The following is a 27,772-nucleotide window of genomic DNA, read 5'->3' on the forward strand; positions in this document are numbered from 1 at the left end:
GGGGGGAAGATGTTTGTTCCAAACTATTGCTAGAGAAGAGGCAGTATAATAACCCCTTCATTTGCTTGTGTAGTTTGTAGAATATGCTAATTGTTAGGTATTTGAAAGCCAGTAGAGAATGGTAAATCCTCAGATACTGTCCTCAGCTCGAATGTTCAAATCTTCATTTTGTCTCTCCATTTACATTCCTGCATTTGCCATTGTATTAGTCTGTTTTCACACTGCTAATAAAGACATACCTGAGACTGGATAATTTATAAAGGAAAGAGGTTTGATTGACTCATAGTGCCACATGGCTAGGGAGGCCTCACAATCACGGCGGAAGGCAAGGGAGAAGCAAAGCCATGTCTTAAGTGGAGGCAGGCAAGAGAGCTTGTGTAGGAGAACTACCCCTTATAAAACCATCAGATCTTGTGAGACTTACTTATTATCACGAGAACAGCATGGGAAAGACTCGCCCCCATGATTCAATTACCTCCCACTGGGTCCCTTCCAGGACGTGTGGGAATTCTGCAAGCTACAATTGAAGATGAGATTTGGGTAGGGACACAGCCAAACCAAATCGGCCATTTACTTGTGATTGGCACGTCCAAAGCTGAAACCAGATTCTTCTCCCTGGAAAACCTATTTCCTGTTCTTTTGTTTTGTTTTGAAATGGGAGGATGTAAGTGTGATGGGTTCCTTTGACTTTTTGTTGTTCTTCAAAATCTTACTTCAGGTCTTTTTTTGGGACTCTAAGGCAAACCAGAGAAGTTTGTATCTAACAAGTCATTGGGACATGAGAATAAAGTAGATAAGTCTTTTCGGTCACCCATTTATGTTAATATTTGGGCGTAATACTCTTATTATCCTGCTGTTACAGTAGGAAGAGGCCTCAGGGAATGTTTTTCCAAGCTCTTTGTTGCTTCAAAAGTGAACCAACGTCCAGAGATTGGAGTCTCTGCGTTAGTGTGTCTGTCAGTCTTTCCCTGAGAATAAAATAGGGCTTGGTAAAAATTTCTAAGACATGAGCTCTTACACAAATATATTTCACCAATTGTGTCAATGTGTGTAAGTTTGGAAGAACTTTTGACTACTCTGAACCAGTTCTGTCTTTAGGGGCCTTAGCGAATTCCTAAAAATGTTGATTTGGTTGCCCAAACTGAAATGTTTTTAGTTCGTAACAAAAGGTTGCTGAGCAGATCTTAAAGGCAGAATTCCTCCAAGCTCCAGAGCCACGTACTTGAACAGTATGATCTCAGGCTGTCTTGGAGCAGCTTCATCATTTTTGCCAAGTGTCTAGGGGTAGATTAGGATGTTATAAATCCTCTAAAAACATAAAAATGTTAAGTAAATATTTGGCCCAGATGTAAATAGGTGGAAGGGATTAAATTAATTTGATGGAGGAAAATTGATTACAGTGGCTAGGATTCTAACTGGTAGCATTTAAAACTAATTTTCTCATGAAGTTTTATTTGCTGATCCCCTCCCTCATTAGGCGTATTCCCTCTATGCTTTCTCTTTGTGATTTTTATCAAATTATATGGCCATTTTCTATTTTCATATATTTTTCTCAAATCAGACTAGAATCTCTTTAGGGTAGAAACTATGTCTTGTCTGGTTTTCTTTTGTTTTGTTTTTTTGAGACGGAGTTTCACTCTTGTTGCCCAGGTTGGAGTACAATGGCGCAATCTCAGCTCACTTTACCCTTCACCTCCAGGGTTCAAGCAATTCTCCTGCCTCAGCCTCCCAAGTAGTTGGGATTACAGGCATGCACCGCCACACCTGGATAATTTTGTATTCTTAGTAGAGATGGGGTTTCACTATGTTGATCAGGCTGGTCTTGAACTCATGAACTTGGGTGATCTACCCGCCTTGGCCTTCAAAAGTGCTGAGATTACAGGCATGAGCCACCACGCCTGGCCTTGTCTGGCTTTGTACCTTAACAGTATATATTTAGTAAGTATTTGATTGATGAATACATTGATATATGTATGAAAGGAAAAAATAAACATAACATACACAAACCTGGCGAAATTAATTTTAAAAATTACTCAAAAAGAGAAGGCACAAATAATATTAGAAATACAAAAGAAGATGTAACTACAGATGCTGTACTATTAAAGAGATAAGAAACTATTAACTTCTTTATGCCAATACATTTAAAAATTTAGATGAAATGATTGTTTAGCCCCAATTTTCTTGTGGCCTAGTGGGTCTGCCTGAACTTCCAGGCCTGGCTTTTTCTGGGCCGACCTGTCTTGTAAAGTTGTCATCTCTCCCCAAATTGATCTATAGGTATTCCTGTTAAAATCCCAACAGGGTTCATGACTTTCATAGGCTGGAAGAATAAAGGGCCAAGATTGGTCAAGAACACTCCTCAAGAGCTAGGCTGGGCAACTTGGCCCCCCCATATCACTAAGGATTAGCACTAGGCATAGATGAGCATATAGAAGGCCTGACCATATTTTCTACATGAATCTACATGAAGGGGGCCTCATACTGAAATAAAGACAGGACCCATAAAGGGGAGCGCTAAAGATGCTAATTTTACCATGATCAGAGGGCTTAAGGGAAATGGCACGTTTTGGCTTTCAGAGGGCAGGAAACTAGGTGCAGTCTTCTTGGCAACCATGAGAGTCACCGGAAAGGTGCAAAGCTCTAGCACCCTGAAACCTGAATGAAATCAACCCGAAGACTAGAGGTTCCCTAACCTAGGAATAAAAATATGTCAGTTTATTTCCACCTTACGTCTTTATCTGGCAGGAAAAACAAGTTTGCCTTTTTTTTTTAAATTGCACACCGAATAAGTAGAACAACACAAACTTTTAACAGAACGTCCCTTAAACCAAATTCATGTTTTATTTATTTTATTATTTTGTTTTAGTTCATTAATTTTATTTTAATTTTTTGAGGTAGGGTCTTGCTCTGTCACCTAGACTGAAGTGCAGTGATGTGATTGTAGCTCACTGCAGCCTCGAACTCCTGGGCTCAGGCAGTCCTCCCACCTCATCAGCCTCCCAGCAAGCTGGGACTACAGGTGTGGGCCACCATGTCCAGCTGAGTTTAAAATTTTAGGTGGGAGGATTGTAGTTGTAGTTCACTCTTTGAGATTACTGTCTCACTGAGCAGGCATTGTCTTCTTCTATCCAATTGTTACCACACTAATTATATTAGCTGATTTTGCTCCCCTCTGGAAATAGCTAAACATGGTGATGGGGTCTTGCTACGTTGCCCAGGCTGATCTCTAACTCCTGACCTCAAGCAGTCCTCCCATTTCAGCCTCCTGAAGTGCTGGCATTACAGTGTGAGCCAGCCACTGCATCCAGCCCCAACTATGTTTTAGAAAGAAAGAAAAACAAAATGGTTAACTTGCAAAGACTCATTTTGCTTGTTTAGGTGATGTAGTTGTTAAATATTGCAGGAATTTTAACCTTGTTTTTAAGTTTAAGTAGGACTTAATTATTTTGTTAGGTTTTTGAAGGACAAAAAGAATTCAGATTTCTTTTTTCTTCTTCTCTAGGTATATACCTCCGGATAAGAGGGAAGAAAATGACCAGTCAACTCATAAGTGGATGGTATATGTCCGAGGGTCCCGTAGAGAACCCAGCATTAATCATTTTGTCAAGAAGGTTTGGTTCTTCCTTCATCCCAGCTATAAACCAAATGACCTTGTGGAAGTTAGGTAAGCATGCTTGAGGTATTTAACCTAAATTGAAATACAGACTTATTTTTGAAGTGGAAGAAAAGTGATTTAACTTCAAAACATTTCCTGGAAATGCAATAGTAATTGAGAATTGGCTCTTAGTCAAAATGTAGTTGGAGGCCGGGTGGGGTGGCTCACGCCTATAATCCCAGCACTTTGGGAGGCCAAGGCGGGTGGATCATGAGGTCAGGAGATTGAGACCATCCTGGCTAACACGGTGAAACCCGGTCTCCACTAAAAATACAAAAAATTAGCTGGGCGTGGTGGCAGGCGCCTGTAGTCTCAGCCACTAGGGAGGCTGAGGCAGGAGAATGGCGTGAACCTGGGAGGCGGAGCTTGCAGTGAGCCGAGATCGCGCCACTGCACTCCGGCCTGGGCGACAGAGCGAGACTCTGTCTCAAAAAAAAAAAAAAAATGTAGTTCACTCTCTCAGATTACTGTCTGACTGAGCAGGCATTGTCTTCTATCCAATTGTTACCACACTAATTATATTAACTGGTTTTGCTCCCCTCTGGAAACAGCTAAACTTGTTTATATAGATATAGATGCATGTGAAAATGTTACTTCTTTTTATGAATATCAGAATGTAACAGAATTAAATATAGTATTCTAACGTGGTAGACTAATTAATGTTGAAAGTTTCCCATCCATGATCTCGCTCTCTTAGAAGCAACTCCCAATCATATTTGTTCTGTACATATTTAAATATAGTATAGTTGTTTCTTGTGATTATTTCACCAAGATGGAATGATTATATATATTGTTGTGAAATTTGCTTGTATCATTTAGGTGTGTTCTTTACATTTTTTTTTTTTGAGACGGAGTTTCACTCTTGTCATACAGGCTAGAGTGCAATGGTGCGCTCTTGGCTCACTGCAACCTCCGCTTCAGGTTCAAGCGATTCTTCTGCCTCAGCCTCACGAGCAGCTGGGATTACAGGTGCCCGCCACCATGCCCGGCTAATTTTTTTGTATTTTTAGTAGAGACGGGGTTTCACCGTGTTGGCCAGGCTGGTCTCGAACTCCTGACCTGACCTCAGGTGATCTGCCCGCCTTGGCCACCCAAAGTGCTGGGATTACAGGTAGGTGTGAGTTACCATGCCCGGCCTTATTCTTTACATCTTTATATGATGTTACACATATACATATTAATTGTGTGTTTTTTTGTTTGTTTGTTTGGTTTGTGTTTGTTTGTTTGTTTTTTTTTTTTTGGAGACACAGCTTGTTGTCCATGCTGGAGTGCAGTGGCATGATCTTGGCTCACTGCAACCTCCACCCTCCAGGTTCAAGCAGTTCTCATGCTTCAGCCTCCCAAGTAGCTGTGATTACAGGTGCACACCACCATGCCCAGCTAATTTTTGTATACTTTGTAGAGATGGGGTTTTGACATGTTGGCCAGGCTGGTCTTGAACTCGTGAGCTCAAGCACCCTGCCCGCCTTGGCCTCCCAAAGTGCTGAGATTATAGGCATGAGCCACCGTGCCTGGCCCATATTGATTGTATAAATGCACTGTGGAAGTGGTTGTTGGTTATTATCAGTGAAATCTCTATTCTCTGCTCTGTTCAGAGCCTTTCTTCACCCCTGACACTTAAACAAAACATGGCTGCCTCCTGAGAACTCTGCTTCTTGTTTAACCCTTTCAAGCGATTGTGGCTGTTTTTTTTTTCTGCCACACACCACTGGGCCTGAGGGTGGGGTGGATGTCTTCCTTGATCACATTTATGGCTTCCAGACCACCTTTCCCTGCCAAGGGTGACTGGAGAAATTAGTAGATAATTGCAACAGAGGACGAGCAGCAGCCTCAAAGGAGTTGAGGCTTTTTGGAAAAGGGGGAAAGTTTCAACACCTGTTTTACTGATTTTTCTCTCTACCATAACTCTTGCTGTCATTCTTAAGGACTTTGCATACATACAGACAATTCATCCAAAACCCTGGTCTCTTGGTTCTTTGATTTCTTCACTTTGATGCTTAGGTTATTGTAGTGATATATCATAGACTCCAAGCTGAGTAAGGAGAGAAGATACATATATAAGAGCAGTGATGGCTGGTGAAAAGTTTCGTGGGCAAGAAATAGAAGTCTCCGTGAAGTCAAAGAATAGTTGGATTGGGGTGAAACTAGAAAGATAAGGGTAGGTGGTCAGAAAGTGGAATAGGCTGGGCGCGGTGGTTCAGGCCTGTAATTCCAGTACTTTGGGAGGCTGAGGCGGGCGGATCACGAGGTCAGGAGATCGAGACCATCCTGGCCAACATGGTGAAACCCGTCTCTACTAAAAATACAAAAATTAGCTGGGCATGGTGGCTGGTGCCTGTAATCCCAGCTACTCAGGATGCTGAGGCAGGAGAATCGCTTGAACCAGGGAGTCAAAGGTTGCAGTGAGCCAAGATCGTGCCACTGCACTCCAGCCTGGAGGCAGAACGAGAGTCTGTCTCAAAAAAAAAAAAAAAAAAAAAAGTGGAATATTTGGAAATAAGATTTTTGTAGATAGGTACAGTATGTTTTTCTTCTTATGTATTAATTATATTTTTATTGATGATAGAAATCTAATATACCCAAAAGGATGGGATTAAAAACTAATTACATAAAATACTTAAAAATGCAACACAAGTGCCTGTTTTATTTCTCTGTTCTCATACCATAAATGAGAATTTGTAAAACACATTATTTCTTTTAAATTGCAAAGACTATAACCCTGCAGTAATTTATGAGATTTATTTGCTAAGAAGTCTTTATTAATCTGCGGGCAGAGGTATGGCAAGTCACTTATCAAGATGTATTGTAACAGTGAGAAAATCCAAAGAAAGAATTGTGCTGCAGCTCCTTATCCAGTTTCTCTTTCATCCTGGACATCTGGAGTGTTTTCTGCTAATAGTGAATGAACTTTGTTTCATTACGTGTATGAGGTTTGACATCATCGAAATAGCCTGTGTCTTGTTTTCAGCCTGATCTGTGCCACTCTGACAGTGTTGCAAAGATTGTCTGCTGAGCCACGCCTGAGCAGTTAGCTGTTCACAGCCTGGTGGCACACACCTTTACCACATACCTTTTCCCACAGCAAACCAAACTTTATTAACAACGTTAGGATTCGTAAATAGTATTTTAAAAGAGATTATTGCTTACGTGCTTCTGGTTTTTAAAACTCCTGGAGAAATCATATGCTGTGATCGACCATAGCTCTGTGTTTTTTTTAATAGCAGGTAATGTATATAAGTCTATTACTGCCCTTACTCATTTACATGTATGTCTCACCAGATTTAGAACTTCTCGATGTTTAGGACCTTATCTTGTCTTAATACCCCAGGGTCGGCCTGGCACGGTGGCTCATGCCTGTAATCCCAGCACTTTGGGAGGCTGAGGCAGGTGGATCACGAGGTCAGGAGTTCGAGACCAGCCTTGCCAACATGGTGAAACCTTGTCTCTACCAAAACTACAAAAAAAAATTAGCCAGGCCTGGTGGCGTGTGCCTGTAGTCCCAGCTACTCGAGAGGCCGAGGCAGGAGAGTTGCTTGAACCCGGGAGGCGCAGGTTGCAGTGAGCCAAGATCATGCCACTGCACTCCAGCCTAGGTGACAGAGTAAGACTCTGTCTCAAAATAAATAAATAAATAATAAATAAATAAATAAATAAATAAATAAATAAATATCCCCAGAGTCTAGCATAGTTCCTAGCATGTAGTAAATGCTCATTTTGTGGTTTTTAAAATTTTATTTTTTTATTTTTATTTTTATGTTTTTTGAGACAGAGTCTCACTCTGTTGCCCAGGCTGCAGTGCAGTGGCGCAGTCTTGGCTCACTGCAAGCTCCGCCTCCTGGGTTAACGCTGTTCTCCTGCCTCAGCCTCCTGAGTAGCTGGGATTACAGGTGCCTGCCACCACGCCCAGCTAATGTTTTTGTATTTTTAGTAGAGACGGGGTTTCACTTTATTAGCCAGGATGGTCTCAATCTCCTGACCTGATGATCTGCTCACCTCGGCCTCCCAAAGTGCTGGGATTACAGGCATGAACCACTGCACCTGGCCAATTTTGTTTATTTTTTTAGAGACAGAGTCTTGCTGTGGCACCTAGGTGGGAGAACAGTGCCATGATTATAGCTCACTGCAGCCTGGAACTCCCGGGCTCAAACTATCCTCCCACTTCAGCTCCTGAGTAGCTAGGACTATAGGTGTGTGCCACCTATGTCCAGCTAATTTTTTTACCCAGGCTGGTCTCAAACTCCTGGCCTAAAGCAGTCCTCCCGTCTTGGCTTCCTAAAGTGCTGGGATTACAGGTGTAAGCCATGTACCCAGCCTCATTTCATGTTTGATACTGAGTGAATTATTGAATTCATGAAATGGGCCATTCCATTTGGAGGTGGCTGGTTTTGTTTGGAAGTTTTTAATTATATTGAGCAGAGATCTAACTTCCTCTAACTTCTAAACAGTAAGCTTTTCATATGCTTTGTGTACCACTCGGAATCATCATAATCCCTTTTCCTTGTACAGTTGTTTAGATATTTGAAAGCAGTTATTGGGTCTCATCCATATTTGTTTCAGTTGTCACTCGTGTGACTCTGTTTTATGTTCCTTTGCCATTCAGGTTATATTCTTTGGCATACTCCAGCTTATCTATATTCCTTTTAAAATAACCTTTTTAGAACTGAACCTAAAACTCCAGATATGGTGTAACCAATATAAAGTAGGTGAGGACTATTAACATATGTCCTAGGTTTAATTATAACTCTTACATTCTTTGCAGGACTCTTAAGGTGTTTGTTGTGTTAGGTATCTAAAGTAATTTAACGAATAAGGGAGGATTTTTGCAGCTGCCTTGAAACTTGGGGCTAATCTTATTTCTGGATCAAAGCACAAATGTTTTTCTTACACACCCTGAATCTCTTCATCACAGCACATTACCTGACAAAGAGGTGGGTGGATTCTGCTCTTGTTGAAGCACTTTTTTCCACGTTTGTTCAGTTGTCAGGACGACCCTTAGCCAACTTCCTAAAAGCCGTGATTGTAAACTTTGCTTTTTTTTTTTTAGGTACAAGATAGTGACTATAGGTACAAGATAGTGACTAGATATGTGCTAGGCTCAGGGCTTGATACAGGGATTATAAAGATGAACACGGGGCCTTGCCTTTGGGAAACCCCCTGGAGTGTTCCTGCCCTTGGTGTGTGTGAAACTGGAGCAGGCCAGCTCCCCAGAGGAATCCTAGTGAGCCTCTTCCAAACCTTCGTATCTGTTTTATTTCACTCAAATGTAGGAACTCTCTAGAGCAGCACTGTCCAATAGAAATATACTGTGAGCCACATCTGTAATTTGAAATTTTTGAGTAGCCACATTAGAGAAGTAAGTACCCAGAAGAAGTGATGTAGGCATTCCATGCCCTGCACAGTCGGACAATGCCCAGTCATACTACTGTGCGCATTGGGGAGAGTGGTCTGGGAAGTGAGGTCTGTCACCTTGGGGACATGGATTAGCACACAGTGGCTAAAGCATGGCCCTGGAGCCTATTGCTTGAGTTTGAATTCTGGTTCCATTGCTTATTTGCTGTGTGACCTTGGCAAGTTAGTTATTCAGCCTCACTGTGTCTCAGAGGGGATATTTCATAGTGTGGTTATAAGGATTAGGTAAGTTAATAGTTCTAAAGGGCTTAGAACACTGGTTGGGTCATAGCAAACCAATTCCTGGGTGAAACGCAGGAATGCAGTGTTTGCTGCTGCTGCTGTTGCTGTTGTGAGGAACAGAGATGTTCATTCCGAAAAGACTTGAGGGAATGCTTTGGTTCTTTTAAAGGGCTTTCATGTGGAGGAAGAATTTACTCTTTGTGATTCCAAATGGCATATCTAGAATTAACATGCAGGAGGTAGAAGAAGTCATTTTGTAATAGTGCTGTTCAGAAATGTAACAGAGGGTCTCATGAAGTGGTGAGTTCAGGGTCACTCAGAGTGATGCTAAAAGAATGATTGGCCATATGAATAAACTAGTTGAGCAGGGAGCTGTACTCCATTCTGCGTTTCTAATAAAGCCATTTTTGTTTAATCCCCATAGTCTTACGGTTTTTCCCTCTTGGTGTCAATGATTTATTTCACCTTCTATGAGGAATCTAGAAATACTGAAGTTTGTTTGGGGGAGGCAGTCCTTTATTGTGTGAAGTAATGTCTTTTGAAGTATACCATTTCCATAAATAATGTTGTAGGTCTTAGATTCTTTTTTTGCTTCTAAATATATGGTTATGGAGGAATTTCCTGTTAAAAAGCATTGTTCATTTTTCCTAACTTTGTACTGTTTGTCTGTCTTCTCTGGCAGCACTCTTTCCTGTCTATTCACTAAAGGTTAGGCCATGTACATAAATTGAGAAACATACCTAATTTATCATATTCATTGTGAGAGAAGTTCTGCATTCAGTGTGATTGAGGCATATTGCAAATGAGTTTAGACTTACCATTTAGCTTTACTGGAATTTAAATGACCAAACTTCACATCAGTAGAATTTCCATTAATTGACTCAAGTCCACCATGCCTCTAGGCTCCACTGTATCTCTGGCTGTGGGTCCCGTTTCAGACTGTCTCAAGTCTGCCTTCTCCTTTGACCCCAAGCATGAATCTATACCAATGTCACAGCTGCTTCTCTTAGCTCCTTTGCAGCTGGTTTCTTCCATCCAGGGCACTCTAGTTTTCTTTGCTTTCTTTTCTCTTTGGTTTATAAGGTATTTATTAATTTCTCTGCTTTCTAGGCTCTCCTCATAACTCAGGGATTTTTCCTGTCCTGGGCTCCGTTGTTAGCTGCTGGCTCTGTGCTCGTTAATTCACATCTGTTACACTCTTCTCAGGTTGTGTTCTTGAACTCTGCACTCACTCAGTTCAGTTTTCCAAAAACACGATCTGTTGAGTTTCTTTCTCCTTGTCATTTTCTTTTTTCTTTTTTTTTTTTGAGATGGAGTCTTGCTCTGTCTCAGGCTGGAGTGCAGTGGTGTGATCTCAGCTCACTGTTGCCTCCGCTCCCCGGGTTCAAGCCATTGTCCTGGTCTCTCAAAGTGCTGGGATTACAGGCATGAGCCACCGCACCCAGCCTCCTTGTAATTTTGATCTTCTCTCATTACTAATTCTAAGCCAGTATTCATAACAAATGTTTTCATTTTAAAAGCATTCTCTCTCTTCCCTATGCACTTAAACCATATTGTTTTGAGTACTTAATGATATCTCAATTAAATTTCTAAATTTTTTTATTATGGAAAATTTCCGACATATATGGAAGTAAAGAATATGATGAACCCTCATGTGCCCATCACCAGTTATTAACAATTTGCTCTTTTCCATCAGTTCCCGCCCCCCCCTTTTTTCTTCCTTCACAAATTCCATTGTGCTGAGAATTCTGCAGTCCAGTTAGCATGCACACACATTCCTTCCTGCCCGCTCAAATCAGTCGTAGTCACTATTCAGGGCAGGACATTGTGCTGAGAATTCTGCAGTCCAGTTAGCATGCACACACATTCCTTCCTGCCCGCTCAAATCAGTCGTAGTCACTATTCAGGGCAGGACATTGTGCTGAGAATTCTCCAGTCCAGTTAGCATGCACACACATTCCTTCCTGCCCGCTCAAATCAGTCGTAGTCACTATTCAGGGCAGGACATTGTGCTGAGAATTCTGCAGTCCAGTTAGCATGCACACACATTCCTTCCTGCCCGCTCAAATCAGTCGTAGTCACTATTCAGGGCAGGACATTGTGCTGAGAATTCTCCAGTCCAGTTAGCATGCACACACATTCCTTCCTGCCCGCTCAAATCAGTCGTAGCCACTATTCAGGGCAGGACATTGTGCTGAGAATTCTGCAGTCCAGTTAGCATGCACACACATTCCTTCCTGCCCGCTCAAATCAGTCGTAGTCACTATTCAGGGCAGGACATTGTGCTGAGAATTCTCCAGTCCAGTTAGCATGCACACACATTCCTTCCTGCCCGCTCAAATCAGTCGTAGCCACTATTCAGGGCAGGACATTGTGCTGAGAATTCTGCAGTCCAGTTAGCATGCACACACATTCCTTCCTGCCCGCTCAAATCAGTCGTAGTCACTATTCAGGGCAGGACATTGTGCTGAGAATTCTGCAGTCCAGTTAGCATGCACACACATTCCTTCCTGCCCGCTCAAATCAGTCGTAGTCACTATTCAGGGCAGGACATTGTGCTGAGAATTCTCCAGTCCAGTTAGCATGCACACACATTCCTTCCTGCCCGCTCAAATCAGTCGTAGTCACTATTCAGGGCACGTCATATTGTGAACATACGATCTTTCTTTAAGTCTTCTTAGCAGAGAGTTTCAAATACATTGTCACTCTCAGTGGAGCATGTTCATGATTCATTTTGTTTCTGCCTCGGTGGAGGAATAAATACAAGGGTTTAGGGTAGGGAACATATACCTCATGGCCTGTATCTGTCAAATGCCAATTAAACATCCTGGCTCTCTAGTGACATTCATCAGATCAACCTAGTTCCCTCGTCTGTGAAAATGACATTGGATTATATGGTCTAAGTTTACTCTAGCTCTCAGCATTCAATAATTGAAAGTTTAATAGAGGTTTGAGTTGAATTTTTTCTTTTATAAGTTAGCATTTTAGTAAAATTTGGCATGTTGATATAGTTTTAAACGAGGAAACCTCAATGATTCTCAGAAGACAGTGAATTTCTGATTTATCCATTATCAGGAAACTTTTCCTGTGTAGGATGAGAGAGTGAACATGGATGAACGTGTTAATATCTGCTTTTCCATAGAGAGCCTCCTTTTCACCTGACCAGAAGAGGCTGGGGTGAGTTTCCCGTCAGAGTTCAAGTTCACTTTAAGGACAGCCAGAACAAGCGGATAGATATCATACATAATCTGAAGGTATTGTAACAAAACATCGCTCCCTAGTTTTGAAGTCTCTTTTTACCAGCTACAATTGATCCTTGAACAACATGGCGGTTAAGGGCCCCCTCGCATTAAAAAATTCACATACAACTTTCGACTCCCCCAAAACTTAACTATTAATAGCCTACTGTTGAGTGCAAGCCTTACTAATAATGTAAACAGTCAATTAACACATATTTTGTATCATATATATTATGGACTATATTCTTGCAATAAAGTAAGCTGGAGAAAACTGTTATTAAGAAAATTATAAGGAATAGAAAATATATTTACTATTCATTAAATGGAAGTGGATCATCTTAAAGATCTTTATCCTCGCCATCTTCACATTGAGTAGGCTGAGGAAGAGGAGGGATTGGTCTTGCTGCCTCGGGTGGCAGAGGTGGAAGAAAATCCATGTATAAGCAGATCTGTGCAGTTCAAACCCATGTTCAAGGGTCAACTGTATTCAAAGTGGGAGTGTTAGGTCTTCTGCAAGAAGTGGCTAAGAATAGTGGTGGGAAGAGATACTATTTCTGAGTATGTTTATGCTTACTGCTACAACACTACTTTGTCCTCTGATGCAACCATCAGAGAGAGAATCACTTTACAGGACAATGCATATCCTTTAAAAAGATGAACAAAGTGGTCAGATAATCAGAACACATGAATCTTTGATCAGACTTCACCATCAATGTGTTTCTTGGGGCTAAGTTACTGAAATCTTTTTAAAATCTATTTACTTTTCTATAAAGTGGGGCAAATAATAACGTTTGTCTGTAAAGACAGAAGTGAACGTGTTTTGGAAATGATAAAGTACTATACAAGATTATAATGCTTTTGTATTATAAGAAATCCTTTAACGATAAATGTAGCCATGTGGTTTATGGTGCAGCCATTGTAAATTATATCTTATGAAGTGTTGTCTTTCCATGGGGAGAACTGCCCTTATAAGAAGTGAAACACAGAGTACAGGCATACTTTGTTTCATTGCACTTTGCTTGTTGCTCTCAGTGGATACTTGATTTTTTTAAAAATTGAAGATTCGTGGCAACCCTATGTCAGACAACTCTGTGAGTACCATTTTTCTAACATCATGTGCTCATTTTTGTCTCTCTGTCACCTTTTGGTGATTCCTGAAATATTTCAAACTTTTTATTATTAAATCTGTTTTGATGATCCTGTGATCAGTGGTCTTTGATGTTACTATTATTTTGGGGCACGAGATGAATGTAATTGATCAGTGTTGTGTGGATTCTGACTGTTCCAGCAACCAGTCATTCCCCATCTCATTCCCTCTTTTGGGGCCTTCGTATCCTCTGAGAACAACAATATTGAAATTAGGCCAATTGATAACCTTATAATAGTTTCCAAGTGTTGAAGTAGAAGGAAGAGTCACACATCTCTCACTTTAAATTAAAAGCTAGAAAGGATTAACCTTAGTGAAAAAAGCATGTTGAAAGCCAAGATAGGCTAAAAGCAAGGCCTCTGTGCCAAACAGCCAAGTTGTAAATGCAGTGGAAAAGTTCTTAAAGGAAATTAAAAGTGCTACTCCATTGAACACACAAATGATAAGAAAGCAAAACAGCCTTCTTGCTGATTTGGAGAAAGTCTCAGTGATCTGTATAGAAGATCATACCAGCCATAACATTCCCTTAAGCCAAATGCTAATCTAGGGCAAGGCCCTAGCTCTTCAATTCTGTGAAGATTGAGAGGGGTGAGGAAGCTTCAGAGGAAAAGTTTGAAGCTAGCAGATGTTGGTTCGTGAGGTTTAAGGAAAGATGCCGTCTCCATAACATACAAGTGTAAGGTGAAGCAGCAAGTGCTGATGGAGAAGCTGCAGCAAGTTATCCAGAAGATCCAGCTAAGATCATTGATGAAGGTGGCCACACCAAACAACAGATTTTCACTGTAGGTGAAACAGGCTTCTGTTGGAAGAAGATGCCATCTAGGACTTTCATAGCTAGAGAGAAGTCAATGCCTGGCTTCAGAGCATAGGATTGACTTCTTGTTAGGGGCTGGTGACTTTATTTATTTTTATTTTTATTTTTTGAGATAGAGTCTTGGTCTGTGACTCACGCTGAAGTATAGTGGCGTGATCTCTGCTCACTGCAACCTTTGTCTCCTGGGTTCAAGCAATCCTCCCACCTCAGCCTCCCAAGTAGCTGGGATTACAGACGCCTGCCACCACGCCTGGATAATTTTTGTATTTTTAGTAAAAATAGGGTTTTACCATGTTGTCCTGGCTGGTCTCAAACTCCTGAACTCAAGTGATCCACCCACCTCAGCCTCCCAAAGTGCTGGGATTACAGGCATGAGCCACTGCGCTTGGCCACAGCTGGTAACTTTAAATTGAAACCAGCACTTATTTACCATCCAGTAAATCCTAGGGCCCTTAATAATGATGCTAAATCTACTCTGCCTGTGCTTTATAAATGGAACAAATAAACCTGGGTGACAACACATCTGTTTATAGCATGGTTTACTGAAAATTTTAAGCCCACTGTTGAGACCAACTGCTCAGAGAAAAAGATTCCTTTCAAAATATTATTGCTCATTGATAATTCACCTGGTCACTTAAGAGCTCTGATGGAGGCCAGGCACGGTGGCTTATGCCTGTAATCCCAGCACTTTGGGAGGCCGAGGTGAGTGGATCACTTGAGGCCAGGAGTTCGAGACCGGCCTGGCCAACGTGGCAAAATCTCGTCTCTACTAAAAATACAAAAAGTAACTGGGCATGGTTGGTCACACCTGTAGTCCCAGCTACTCGGGAGGCTGAGGCAGGAGAATTGCTTGAACCCAGGAGGCGAAGGTTGCAGTGAGCCGAGATCGCGCCACTGCACTCCAGCCTGGTAACAGAGTGAGACTCCATCTCAAAAAAAAAAAGAGCTTTGATGGAGATATACAGGGAGATTAATGTTGTATTCATGCCTGCTAACACAATATCCGTTCTGCATCCATGAGATCAAGGAGTAATTTCAACATTCAAGTCTTACTGTTTTAAGAAATATATTTTGTGGCCAGGCACAGTGGCTCATGCCTATAATCCCAGCCCTTTGGGAGGCCAAGGAGGAAGGATTGTGTGAGCCCAGGAGTTTGAGACCAGCCTGGGTAACATAATAAGACCTCATCTCTACAAAAAAAAAAAAAATTAGCTGGACATGGTGGCGCTTGCCTGTAGACCCAGCTACTTGGGAGGCTGAGGTAGGAGGATCAGCTTCGTGGTCCCAGGAGGTTGAGGCTGCTGTGAGCCACGATCAAGCCACTGCCCTCCAGCTTGTGTGAGAGAGGAAGCCCCATGTCAAAAAAAAAAAAAAAAAAAAAAAGGAAAAGAAAAAAATATATTTTGTAAGGCTATAGATGCCATAAACAGTGATTTCTCAGATGGATTTGGTCAAAGTAAATTGAAAACCTTCTGGAAAGGACTAACCATTCTAGATGTCATTGAGAACATTTGTGATTCATGAGAGGTGGTCAAAGTAGCAACATTAACAGGAGTTTGGAAGAAGTTGATTCCAACCTTTGTGGATGACTTAAGTTCAAGACTTCAGGGGAGGAATTAGCTGCAGGTATGGTGGATATAGCAAGCGTACAAGAATTAGAAGTAGGGCCTGACAGTGTGACTGAATTACTGCAATTTTATGATTAAACCTTAATGCATGAGGATTTGCTTCTTATGGATAAGCAAAGTAAGTGGCTTCTTGAGATGGAATCCACTCCTGGTGATGATGCTGTGAACACTGTTGAAATTGACAACAAAGGATTTAGAATATTACATAAACTTACTTGATAAAGCAGCTACAGGGTTTGAGAAGATTGACTCAAATTTTGAAAGAACTTCTCTTGTGGATAAAACACTGTCAAACAGCATTGCATGCTACAGAGAAATCTTTCATAAAAGGAAGTCAGTCGAGGCAGCAAAATTCATTGTTGTCTTGTTTTAAGTAATTGGCATAGCCACCCAAACCTTCAACAAACAGCCATCAACATCAAGGTAAGACCCTCCACCAACAAAGATATTACAGTTCACTCAAGGCTCAAGGTGATCATTAGCACTTTTTAGCAAGAAAGTATTTTTAAATTAAGGTATATATATTATTTTGTTAAACATAATGCTGTTACATACTTAATAGATGACAGCATAGTATAAACATAATTTTTATAAGCACTGGGAAACAGATTCATTGTGACTTGCTTTATTGCAGTATTCACTTTATTGCAGTAGTCTAGAATTGAATCTGCAATTATCTCTGAGGTATGTTTGTATAAAACTGTATGTACATGAAGTCAACCACGATCTTTGAAAGGTAGAAAAAAATCCAAAAGAAATATACCAAAATGTTGGAGCAACTAAAATAACGACATTATGAACTGTTTCTCATGCCCTGTTTTTGGTTGGTTTTCTCAAATATTTTTGGAATTTTATATAAATAAACGTTTATTTTTTATTTTTTTGAGACAGAGTCTCACTGTTGCTCAGGCTAGAGTGCAGTAGCATGATCACGGCTCACTGCATTCTTGACCTCCCCCGGCTCAGGTGGTCCTCTTATCTCAGCCTCCCAGGTAGCTGGACCACAAGCGCATGCCACTACACTCAGTTAATTTTTTTATTTTTTGTAGAGATGGAATTTTTTTCACTGTGTTGTCCAGGCTGGTCTCAAACTCCTGGGCTAAAACAATCTACCCTCCTCAGCCTCCCAAAGTGCTGGCATTAGAGGCGTGAACCACCTTGCCCGGCCCATATTTAATTTTTATAGTGGAAAGACCATTTCTTAGTGTTCCCTTAGACCCTTTTTATAGTATTATAGTTTCATGTACATTTTCTCTACATGTGACATAATACTGATACTGTACATCTCCAAAGCACCCTTCATGGTTTATCACATTGTTCCCACTAATGGCTCCCAAAACTGGGTAACTAAAGCTGAGTGTATCTGTAGAATTCCTTTTTCATTCCCTTTCTTCTGCAAATGCACCTCTTTCAAGCTTAAGGCATGCTGAAATTTCCCTTCCATTGGTGATAGGTGGGACTGCTTAACCTGCGGCTTAAGTTCTTTTCCAAAGATTAGCATAAGACTAGGTTGCCTTATGACCTCAGAGAAGCACTGAAACCAAATAAAAGGGCACACAGCCACTTTGTTAAGGGGCGGAGTACTGTCCTGTTACTTAGAGGAAAGTCTTAAAATAGTTTTGCTTTTTTTTTTTTTTTGAGACAGAATCTCAGTCTGTTGCCCAGGCTGGAGGGCAGTGGTGTAATGTCAGCTCACTGCAACCTCCGCCTCCCAGGTTCAAGCGATTCTTCTCCCTCAGCCTCCCAATTAGCTGAGATTACGGGTGCCCGCCACCACGCACGGCTAATTTTTTTTTTGTATTTTTAGTTGAGATGGGGTTTCATCATGTTGGCTAGGCTGGTCTCAAACTCCTGACCTCAGGTGATCCACCCACCTCGGCCTCCCAAAGTGCTGGGATTACAGGCGTGAGCCACTGCACCCGGCCAGTTTTACTTTCTTTTAATCTTATTTTTAACGCAGCACATACTACCTTATGTTGCACTGGGCTCAGACCTAGTCTCTAAACAAAAGGAATTCTTCACGTACTTTTCACATCTTATATTGTACATACCACTTAGAGCTCTTGGTGGAAGATTATTGGAGACAGTGTTTTAAAATGACAATAAAATGTTTCTTACCAGTTTTCTGGAAAACATCATTTTATTGTTTTGCTGTATATTGGCCTTGAGACCCTAAACACCTGTGTTGTAGCCTTGTGATCCTTATTTGTACTGTAGTATTATTTTTCCTGTTATTTTTTAGTTAACTCTTGGAGCCATCTTTGATTCTTCCCTCTTCTAAATATTTGTTTAGTTGCAGACCATTATTCTTTCTTCATAATCTCTTTTACATTCCATCCTCCGCCCTTCTCACTATTCTTTTTTTTTGTTTTTTGTTTTGAGACAGTCTCACTCTGTCACCCAGGCTGGAGTGCAGTGGCGCAATTTTGGCTCACTGCAACCTCTGCCTTCTGGGCTTAAGCAATTCTCCTGCCTCAGCCTCCCAAGTAGCTGGGACTACAGGTGCACGCCACCATGCCCAGCTGATTTTTGTGTTCTTAGTAAGAGACAGGGTTTCACCATGTTTGTCAGGCTGGTCTCAAACTCCTGGCCTCCAGTGATCCATCTGCCTTGGCCTCCCAAAGTGCTGGGATTACAGGCGTGAGCCACCGCGCCCTGGCCCCTGCCCACTATTCCTAGGCTGCTATTCTGCTGTCTCCTGATAGGCTTTTAAAAATCCATCTCCTTTCTTCATAGGGCATCCTACACAACAGTATCTGATCGGTCTGCTTAAAACCTCAGAACCCTTCTGCTATCCCTTTCAGAAAACTTGATTGAATTCTTGTTAAAGTGCGAACGCCCCCGCCTGCTCTCAGGGCTCATTTTGACTCGATTTACTTCCCCTATATTGTCTCGCACAAATCCCCTGATGAACATTCTCCTCTAGCCATGGCAGTCTATTCATGTCATAGAGATGCCTTGGGCTGTCTTTCCTTGGGTCTTTTTTAATGCTCTTCCCCTCCTCAGATGCTTGTCTGAATTCTTTGCATTCTTCCAGTTCTTATGTAGCTTTTCCTGGCTGTTAAAGCCTGAAGTGATCTTTGTACAGTAAATAATTATGTGTATTTGATTCTGTAAATACATTAAATATTAAATACTCTAAATATTAGAGTTACGTAAAATTTAAAGTTCCTAGAATGTGTGAAATTACTATATCCTGCATTTCTGACGGGTAGTCATTTACTCTCTCCTTACCCATCACCCTAGAGCACAGCACTTCCCAAGCCAACACATTGATCCATTTAGTAAAACCTTGACCCCATTTGCCCTTTTGTCCTAGTGTTTCTTTTTTCTGTTTTGTTTGTTTGTTTGTTTGTTTTGAGACAGGATCTTGCTTTGTCACCCATGCTGAAGTGCGGTGATGCGAACAAACACAGTTCACTGCAGTCTCAACTTCCTGGATTCAAGCAATCCTCCCGCATCATCCTCCTGAGTAGTTGGGACCACAGGCATGCGCCACCATGCCTGGCTAATTGTTTAATTATTTTTTGTAGAGTTGAGGTCTCACCATGTTGCCCAGGCTGGTTTTTTTGTTTGTTCGTTTGTTTTTTTTTTTGTAGATAGGATCTCCCTTTTTCACCCAGGCTGGTGTGCAGTGGGGCGATCATGGCTCACTGCAACCTCAACCTCCTGGGCTCAAGAGATCTTCCTGCCTCAGCCTCCTGAGTAGCTGAGACTACGGGAACATGCCACCACACCTGGTTAATTTTTGTATTTTTTGTAGAAACAGGCTTTCACCATGTTGTCCAGGCTGGTATTAAACTCCTGGACTCAAGCAATCAGCCCGCCTCAGTCTCCCAAAGTTCTGGGACTACAGAAGTGAGCCACCGAGCCTGGCCTCAGGCTGTTGATTTTTGAAATAATACAGAATAAGACTTTGTTTTTATAAGAACGCTAAAAATGTTTGATGATAGCCTTCATGTCTCCTGAAATCATTTCTACTCCAGGCAAAACCTGTTCCTGTTACATTTCTTGTATGCTTTGTTTTCCAATTCCTCTTGTTTTGATACTAGTTCTGTCCTATCCAATGTCGCTCTTAAAATTCGGTCCCAACAATGAAACATACACCCGTGCGGATTACAGAGAGACTATTATTTCTATGCTCTGGAGACTGTGAAAATGGATGTAACCTAAAATTGCCTTTTTTTTTTTTTTTTTTTTTTTAGCAATCATACTGTTGGCTAAGGTTTAAATATTAAAACTCCAGATTTCTTCCATGGAACCACTATTAATCCACCCTGTATTGCTTTTTATCTTGTGAACACTAAATCTCATAACTGACTGAGTTGTCCTCTCTGTGTTGGCTGCTAAGAAACTCAGCCAGACATGACACCTACCTCTCATAAGCCTTTAAAACCTTGTATTTACTAACCTACCCTGGCTTCATTTTTTCCCTCTCTTTTTTTTTCTACCCAATTTAATACTTTTCCCTGTTAATCTTACTGTATATTGTTATCACAAGTTCTTTTTTTAGTGGTGGAATATAAATTTACAAATAAGAACTTAACCTTTTTCTGTGTAATTGTAAACTCCTGTTTATATTATTAACATTCCCTCAGTTTGTATTCCTCTCTCAAAAAACAAATCATGATGCCAGTATATTTGAAGTCATTAGCATTGCCTCTACTGCCTATATTTTCGTTCTTTTTTTTAAGTGCATAGTAAATATACTCTGATTATATAATTGTGTCCAAGAATGTATGCATTTAAAATTTGTATAGCCTGTCATTTAAAATATCTGTACACAGGCTTTGTAAACCTCATCTATGTGGCTGCATGATATTTCAGAGATTGATGGTCCATGGTTTACTTACACATTCCTTTATTCTGGATTTTTATATTGTTTTTAGTTTGGTTATAGATAATGCTGCAGTAAACATCTTTTTGTGTAAAACTTCCTCCATTTTTACATTGTCCTTAGAATAGGTTTTTTAAAATGTATAATTTATATTAAAAATATAGTAACTATATGTCTGAGGTTTTTATTGATTTTACTCAATTTTTTATTGAAGTGATGAATTTATATTTTACATTATGAAAAAGTAGATCTTGTGGTATGAAGACTTGCAAAAGAGCTGTAGATAAGATTGTATCCTGTGATAATATGTAAGTAAGTGCAGTGAAATTTAACACTCTCCCTTTTGTCTTTCCATAGCTCGATAGAACTTATACTGGCTTGCAGACTCTTGGAGCAGAGACGGTAGGTTTTTTTTCCTACAGTATTATCTGGGAATGAGTAGGATGAAAATTGGTCTTCATTTTTTGTTTGTTTGTTTTGAGACGGTGTTTTCGCTGTGTCACCCAGGCTGGAGTGCAGTGGCATGATCTCGGCTCATTGCCACCTCTGCCTCCCAGGATCAAGTGATTCTCCTACCTCAGCCTCCCGAGTAGCTGGGATTACAGGCACGCACCACCATGCCTGGCTAATTTTTATATTTTTAGTAGAGACGGGGTTTCACAGGTGTGTGCCTCTGCACCTGGCCGATCTTCATTTTTAATTAGGGAAAAAATTAGTGTTTTTTTTTTTAAGTTTGTCTTTTTGTGTTAGTCCATTGTCACACTATTATAAATAACTACCGAAGACGGGTAATCTGTGAAGAGGTTTAATAGACTCACAGTTCCACAGGCTTACCAGGAAACGTGTGGCTCCTCTCTCCTTCTCTCCCCTCCCCTCCTCTCCCCTCCCCTCCTCTTCCCTTCCTCCTCCCTTCCCTTTCCCCTTCCCCTTCTCCCCTCCTCTCCCCCCCTCCCTTTTTTTTTTTTTTGAGAGGGACTGATGCTCTGTTGCCCAGGCTGGAGTGCAGTGGCGCGATCTCGGCTCACTGCAACCTCCTCTTCCTGGGTTCAAGCGATTCTCCTGCCTCAGCTTCCTAAGTAGCTGTGACTACAGGCACGTGCCACCACGCCCAGCTAATTTTTGTATTCATAGTAGAGACGGGGTTTCACCATGTTGGTCAGGCTGCTCTCGAGCTGCTGATTGCTCTCAAACTGCCTGACCTCAGGTGATCCACCTGCCTTGGCCTCCCAAAGTCCTGGGATTACAGGCGTGAGCCACCACACCAGGCTTTCTCCTTTTCTCTTCTCTTCTCCTCTTCTTTTTCTTTTGCTGTCTTCTCTTCTCTTTTTTTAATTGAGACAGGGTCTTACTCTGTCAGCCAGGCTGGAGTACAGTAACATCATGGCTCACTGCAACCTTGAATTCCTAGACTCCAGCCATTCTCCCCCCTCAGCCTCCAAAGTAGCTAGGACTGTACACCTGCACTAGCAAGCCCAGCTAATTTTTACATTTTTTATAGAGACAGTGTCTTACTGTGTTCACAGGCTGGTCTCGAATTCTTGGCCTTAAGCAATCCTCCCACCTTAGTATCCCAAAGCACTGGGATTACAGGCATGAACCACTGTGCCCAGCCTTGGTTCATATATTTTTAAAAAATTGTTAAAAAACACGTAACACAAAATTTACCGTCTTATCCATTTTTCAGTGTACGGTCTAGTGGCATTAAGTACATTCACATTATTGTGCAGCCATGATCATAGTCCATCTTTAGAACTATTTTCATCTTGCAGAGCTGAAACTCTGTACCCATTAAACAATGACCACCCACTCCTCCCGCCCCCCAGCACTGGCAACTGCTGCTCTGCTTTCTGTCTCTGTGAATTCGACTACTCTAGGGTACCTCATAAAAGTGGAATCATACCATATGTGTCTCTTTGGGGTTGCCTTATTTCACTTTGCATAATGTCCTCAGATTTCATCCATGTTGTAGCATATGTCAGAATTTCCTTCCTTTTTAAAAAAATTTATTTTTATTTATTTATTTTTGAGAAAGGGTCTTGCTCTCTCTCAACTAGCCTGAAGTGCAAGCACGGCTCACTGCAGCTTTGAACTCCTGGGCTCAAGTAATCTGTCCTTAGCCTGTCAGGTAGCTGGGACTGCAGGTGTGTGTCACCATGACCAGCTAATTTATTTACTTACTGGTTTATGTATTTATTTATTTTTTGAGATGGAGTCTCGCTCTGTTGCCCAGGCTGGAGTGCAGTGGTGCGGTCTCGGCTCACTGCAAGCTCCACCTCCCGGGTTCACGCCATTCTCCTGCCTCAGCCTCCCGAGTAGCTGGGACTATAGGCACCTGCCACCACGCCCGGCTAATTTTTTTTTTTTTTTTTTGTATTTTTAGTAGAGACGGGGTTTCACCGTGTTAGCCAGGATGGTCTTGATCTCCTGACTTCATGATCCGCCTGCCTCAGCCTCCCAAAGTGCTGGGATTACAGGCGTGAGCCACCGTGCCCGGCCTACTCGTTTATTTTTTGTAGAGACAGGGTCTCACTATGTTGTCCAGGCTTGTCTTCAACTCCTGGGCTCAAGCCATCCTCCTGCCTTGGCCCCTGAAAGTGTTGGGATTATAGGCATGAGCCATTGTGCCCTGCTCCCTTCCTGTTTTAGGCTGAATAATACTGCATTGTATGTATATATCACATTTTGTTTATCCATTCACCTGCTGATGGACACTTGCGTTGCTTCCACCTTTTGGCTGTTGTTAATAGTGCTGCTATGAACGTAGGTGTACAGCTATCTATTCAAATCCTTGCTTTCAGTTCTTTTGGGTATATACCCAGAAATGGAATTGGCTGGATCCTATGGTAATTCTATTTTTAGAGGAACCACTGCTGTATTTTTTTTCGTGGTAGCCGCACCATTTTACATTCTCAGCAACAGTGCACACGTATTCCAGTTTCTCCACATCTTCACCAGCATTTGTTAATTTTTTTTGTATTTTATAGTAGTTATTCTGTTGTTTGATGTGGTATCTTGTGGTTTTGATCTGTATTTCTCTAATCATTAGTGATGTTGAGGATCCCTTCATGTGTTTGGTGACCATGTGTTTATCTTCTTTGGAGAAATGTCTATTCAAAGACATTCAGAAAATGTCTTTGCCCATTTTTTAATTAGATGGTTTGGTTTTTGTTGTTGCTGAGTCACAGAAGTTATTCATATATTCTGGATAGTAACCCCTTACCAGATAGATGATTTGCAAATATTTACTTCCATTCTATGATAAATTTTTGCCTTTTCACTCTGTTGATTGTGTCCTTTGGTGCACAGAAGTTTTTAAGTTTGATGTTCCGTTTGTCTATTTTTTATTTTGTTGCCTGTGCTTCTGGTGTCATGTCCAAGAAACCATTACCAAATTCAGTGTCATGAAGCTTTTCCCTTATATTTTCTTCTAGGAGTTTTATTGTTTTAGCTTTTATGTTTCGTTCTTTGATCCTGAGTTAATTTTGGTATATAGTGTAAGGTAAGGGTCCAATTGCATTCTTTGGCATATGGATATCCAGTTTTCCTAGCACCATTTGCTGAAAATACTGTCTTTTCCCCCACTGAATGGTCTTGGGACCCTTGTCAAAGATCATTTGACCATATATGTGAGGATTTATTCTGTTCCATTGGTCTGTATGTCTGTCTTTATGCCAGCAGCATACTGTTTTGATTACTATAGCTTTGTAATAAATTTTGAAATCAGGAGTCTGAGACCTCCAACTTTGTTCTTCACCTTCTCCCCCTTTTTTTGTATTCATCATATAATATCAGCAATAGCCATTTAATCAGAGTTCACTAATTAAATCTTACTCTGTCTAGAGAAATCTGCTGTATTATATCAGAAGGTACTTATTGAGCACTGGTCCAGGTGCTGGGAATACAGAAATGAACACGGTAGCTTCTTCCTTCAAAGAGTCAAATTCTTACTGGCTTTGAAAATGGGGAGGGTAGACAGTAAACACAAAAGCAAATAAAATTACTTCAGTTACAAATAAGTGCTGTGAAGATAAGAGTAGCTGGGGGATAAGGAAGTAGCTTATTCTTGGGTGGTTAGGCATGGTCTCTCTGAGAAGGTGATACTTCATTGAGACCTGCTGGTGAGAAAGGCAGCCATGCAAAGATTTGGAGGAATAGTGTTGTAAGGAGTAGCAACAGCAAAATCAAGAGGCCCCAATTTTGTGAATCATTTCACTGAGATTTGTGTGTTAAACCAGATTAGATTTTCACTGAGGTATGTCTCTGTTAAGCCAGATTAGATTACCTTCTAGAATAAATCCTTTAGTTCTTCAGATTGAAATTGCCTTTGAAGTGTGATTAGAAGTTATCTCTCACATCCCTGAGATCACATTCTTGGACAGGACTTGAGCTTTCTGTGACATTGATGATGGACTCATGAGCCTGATTGTTGCCCAATTGTCTAGGTAGTGGATGTTGAACTCCATCGCCATTCTCTCGGAGAAGACTGTATCTATCCTCAGTCCTCGGAGTCTGACATCTCTGATGCTCCTCCATCTTTGCCTTTGACCATTCCAGCCCCAGTGAAAGCTTCTTCACCAATAAAGCAGTCACATGAGCCAGTACCCGATACCTCTGTGGAGAAAGGTAATACAGCAGTTTTCCTTGTATAGCATTGTTCTGAGGCATTCCTTTCCCATTTGCTGCTTTCAGAGACCTATAGTGTATGGAAAATAACTTTGCCATAAGTAGACATGCTGCCTCTACTGCACAGTTCTGTTATGAAAGCCAAATCTCCACTCTTGTCAAAAATATTTTTCCGGCTGGGCGCTGTGGTTCACACCTGTAATCCCAGCACTTTGGGAGGCCAAGGCGGGTGGATCATGAGGTCAGGAGATTAAGACCGTCCTGACTAACATGGTGAAACCCCATCTCTACTAAAAATACAAAAACTTAGCTGGGCGTGATGGTGGGCGCCTGTAGTCCCAGCTACTCGGGAGGCTGAGGCAGGAGAATGGCTTGAACCTGGGAGGTGGAGCTTGCAGTGAGCTGAGATGGCACCACTGCACTCCAGCCTGGGCGACAGAGCGAGACTCTATCTCAAAAAAAAAAATTTTTCCGTGAAATTCTACTGACATTTTATAAAATGTAAAAATTGCTAAAAAACTTTAGGTTTTTAAATTTATTTTATTTTATTTTATTTTGAGATGGAGTCTTGCTCTGTTGCCCAGGCTGGAGTGCAGTGGCGTGATGTTGCCTCACTGCAACCTCCACCTCCTGGGTTCAAGCAATTCTCCTGCCTCAGCCTCCCTAGTAGCTAGGATTACAGGCGTGCAAGGCTAATTTTTGTATTTTTAGTAGAGATGGGTTTTCACCATGTTGGCCAGGCTGGTCTCGAACTCATGACCTCAGGTGATCCCCACCTTGACCTCCCAAAGTGCTGGGATTGCAGGCATGACCCACCATGCCTGGCCTAAAACAGATTTTTATCACTTGATAATTCCTTATAATGTATTACAGGAAGACTTTATAGTTCAGCTTCTGATTGTGCGAGCAAGAAACTTGAATATTAAATACCTGATTTTACTTAAAAAAAGATTCATCACCAACAATGTATTTTGACCATGCCATTTTTAAATTTAACAAATATGTAAATGTATAAATACATATTTAAATGTTCCCATATATAAGCATGAAAGATATACAATTGATCTTAAATGTTTTATTTCTAAGCCTATATTTTAATGTGATGTTAGTATTATAGTTCTTTTATAAAATCTCAATTTTATTCCTCTTTAGATTTTTATAGGCATTTAATAAGATAGGAGAGGGGCCGGGAGCGGTGGCTCATGCCTGTAATTCCCAGCCTTTTGGGAGGCTGAGACCGTCAGATCACCTGAGGTCAGGAGTTCAAGACCAGCCTGGCCAACATGGCGAAACCCCCGTCTCTACTAAAAATACAAAAATTAGCCAGGCATGGTGGTGCATACCTGTAATCCCAGCTACTCCGGAGGCTGAGGCACGAGAATTGCTTGAACCCGGGAGGCGGAGGTAGCAGTGAGCTGAGATCACACCACTGCACTCTAGACTGGGCGACGAGTGAAACAATGTCTCAAAAATAAATAAATAAGATAGGAGGATATCATTAGATTTAGTGAATGCTTTCTTTTTAAGATTTTTTCTTCTCTAAACAGTTTTTCAGTTTATATATTAAAAAACGGAGGAACATAAGAATTTTCGTTCTTTTTATGTTATATATGGTTTATAGTTAATAATGTTTTCAAATTTCTTTAAAAAAGCACTTTAAACATTATTCTAAGCATATATATTTTTCACCAAAAATATGAAGGGATGATTGATTGAATTTATTTTGCTACCAGTACATGGTTTAAAATGGGTGTTAAAATAATGCATTTTTATTCTTTTTCCACAATGGTAAGGTTTTATTTCAAAGCGATTGATGACTTGCCATTTGCCTGTTTCATCTCAAGCAGGATTCCCGGCTAACACTGAAGCTGAACGGCACACTCCGTTTTATGCTTTGCCATCTTCATTGGAAAGAACACCCACCAAAATGACAACATCCCAGAAAGTTACCTTTTGTTCTCATGGCAATTCAGCTTTCCAGCCAATAGCATCAAGCTGCAAAATTGTGCCACAAAGTCAGGTTCCTAATCCTGAGTCACCTGGAAAATCCTTCCAGCCCATCACCATGAGCTGCAAGATTGTGTCAGGTATGCAGATGTGTTGAAGACAGTGTATATGGAGTTGACTGTATGTTAAAATTGTTGGAACAACAAAACAAAATACTGTGGCTTTTTTTCTCTTAAGTTCTTCTAAGCAGT

The 27,772-nt window shown here is 41.1% G+C and overlaps 1 protein-coding gene across 13 annotated transcripts in view; it reads left to right on the forward strand.

Annotated features, from left to right (window-relative positions):
• YEATS2 (YEATS domain containing 2) overlaps nt 1–27,772 on the forward strand; it is a 112,155-nt gene that overhangs the window by 27,011 nt on the left and 57,372 nt on the right. For 9 of the 13 annotated variants that reach the window (XR_008524093.2, XM_054553060.2, XM_009239590.4 and 6 more), the window contains 5 exons: nt 3,503–3,664; nt 12,429–12,540; nt 21,309–21,353; nt 25,394–25,574; nt 27,419–27,661. Coding sequence is in view for 12 of the 13 variants with exons in the window: in XM_054553060.2 (XP_054409035.1) it covers nt 3,503–3,664; nt 12,429–12,540; nt 21,309–21,353; nt 25,394–25,574; nt 27,419–27,661 (743 nt within the window). In the remaining variant the exon portion in view is untranslated. The remainder of the gene's footprint in view (nt 1–3,502; nt 3,665–12,428; nt 12,541–21,308; nt 21,354–25,393; nt 25,575–27,418; nt 27,662–27,772) is intronic. The other 4 variants (XM_063722363.1, XM_063722364.1, XM_054553059.2 and 1 more) reach the window with 1 other exon arrangement.

This window comes from Pongo abelii, chromosome 2, assembly GCF_028885655.2.
Source record: "Pongo abelii isolate AG06213 chromosome 2, NHGRI_mPonAbe1-v2.0_pri, whole genome shotgun sequence".
Lineage (NCBI taxonomy): Eukaryota > Metazoa > Chordata > Mammalia > Primates > Hominidae > Pongo > Pongo abelii.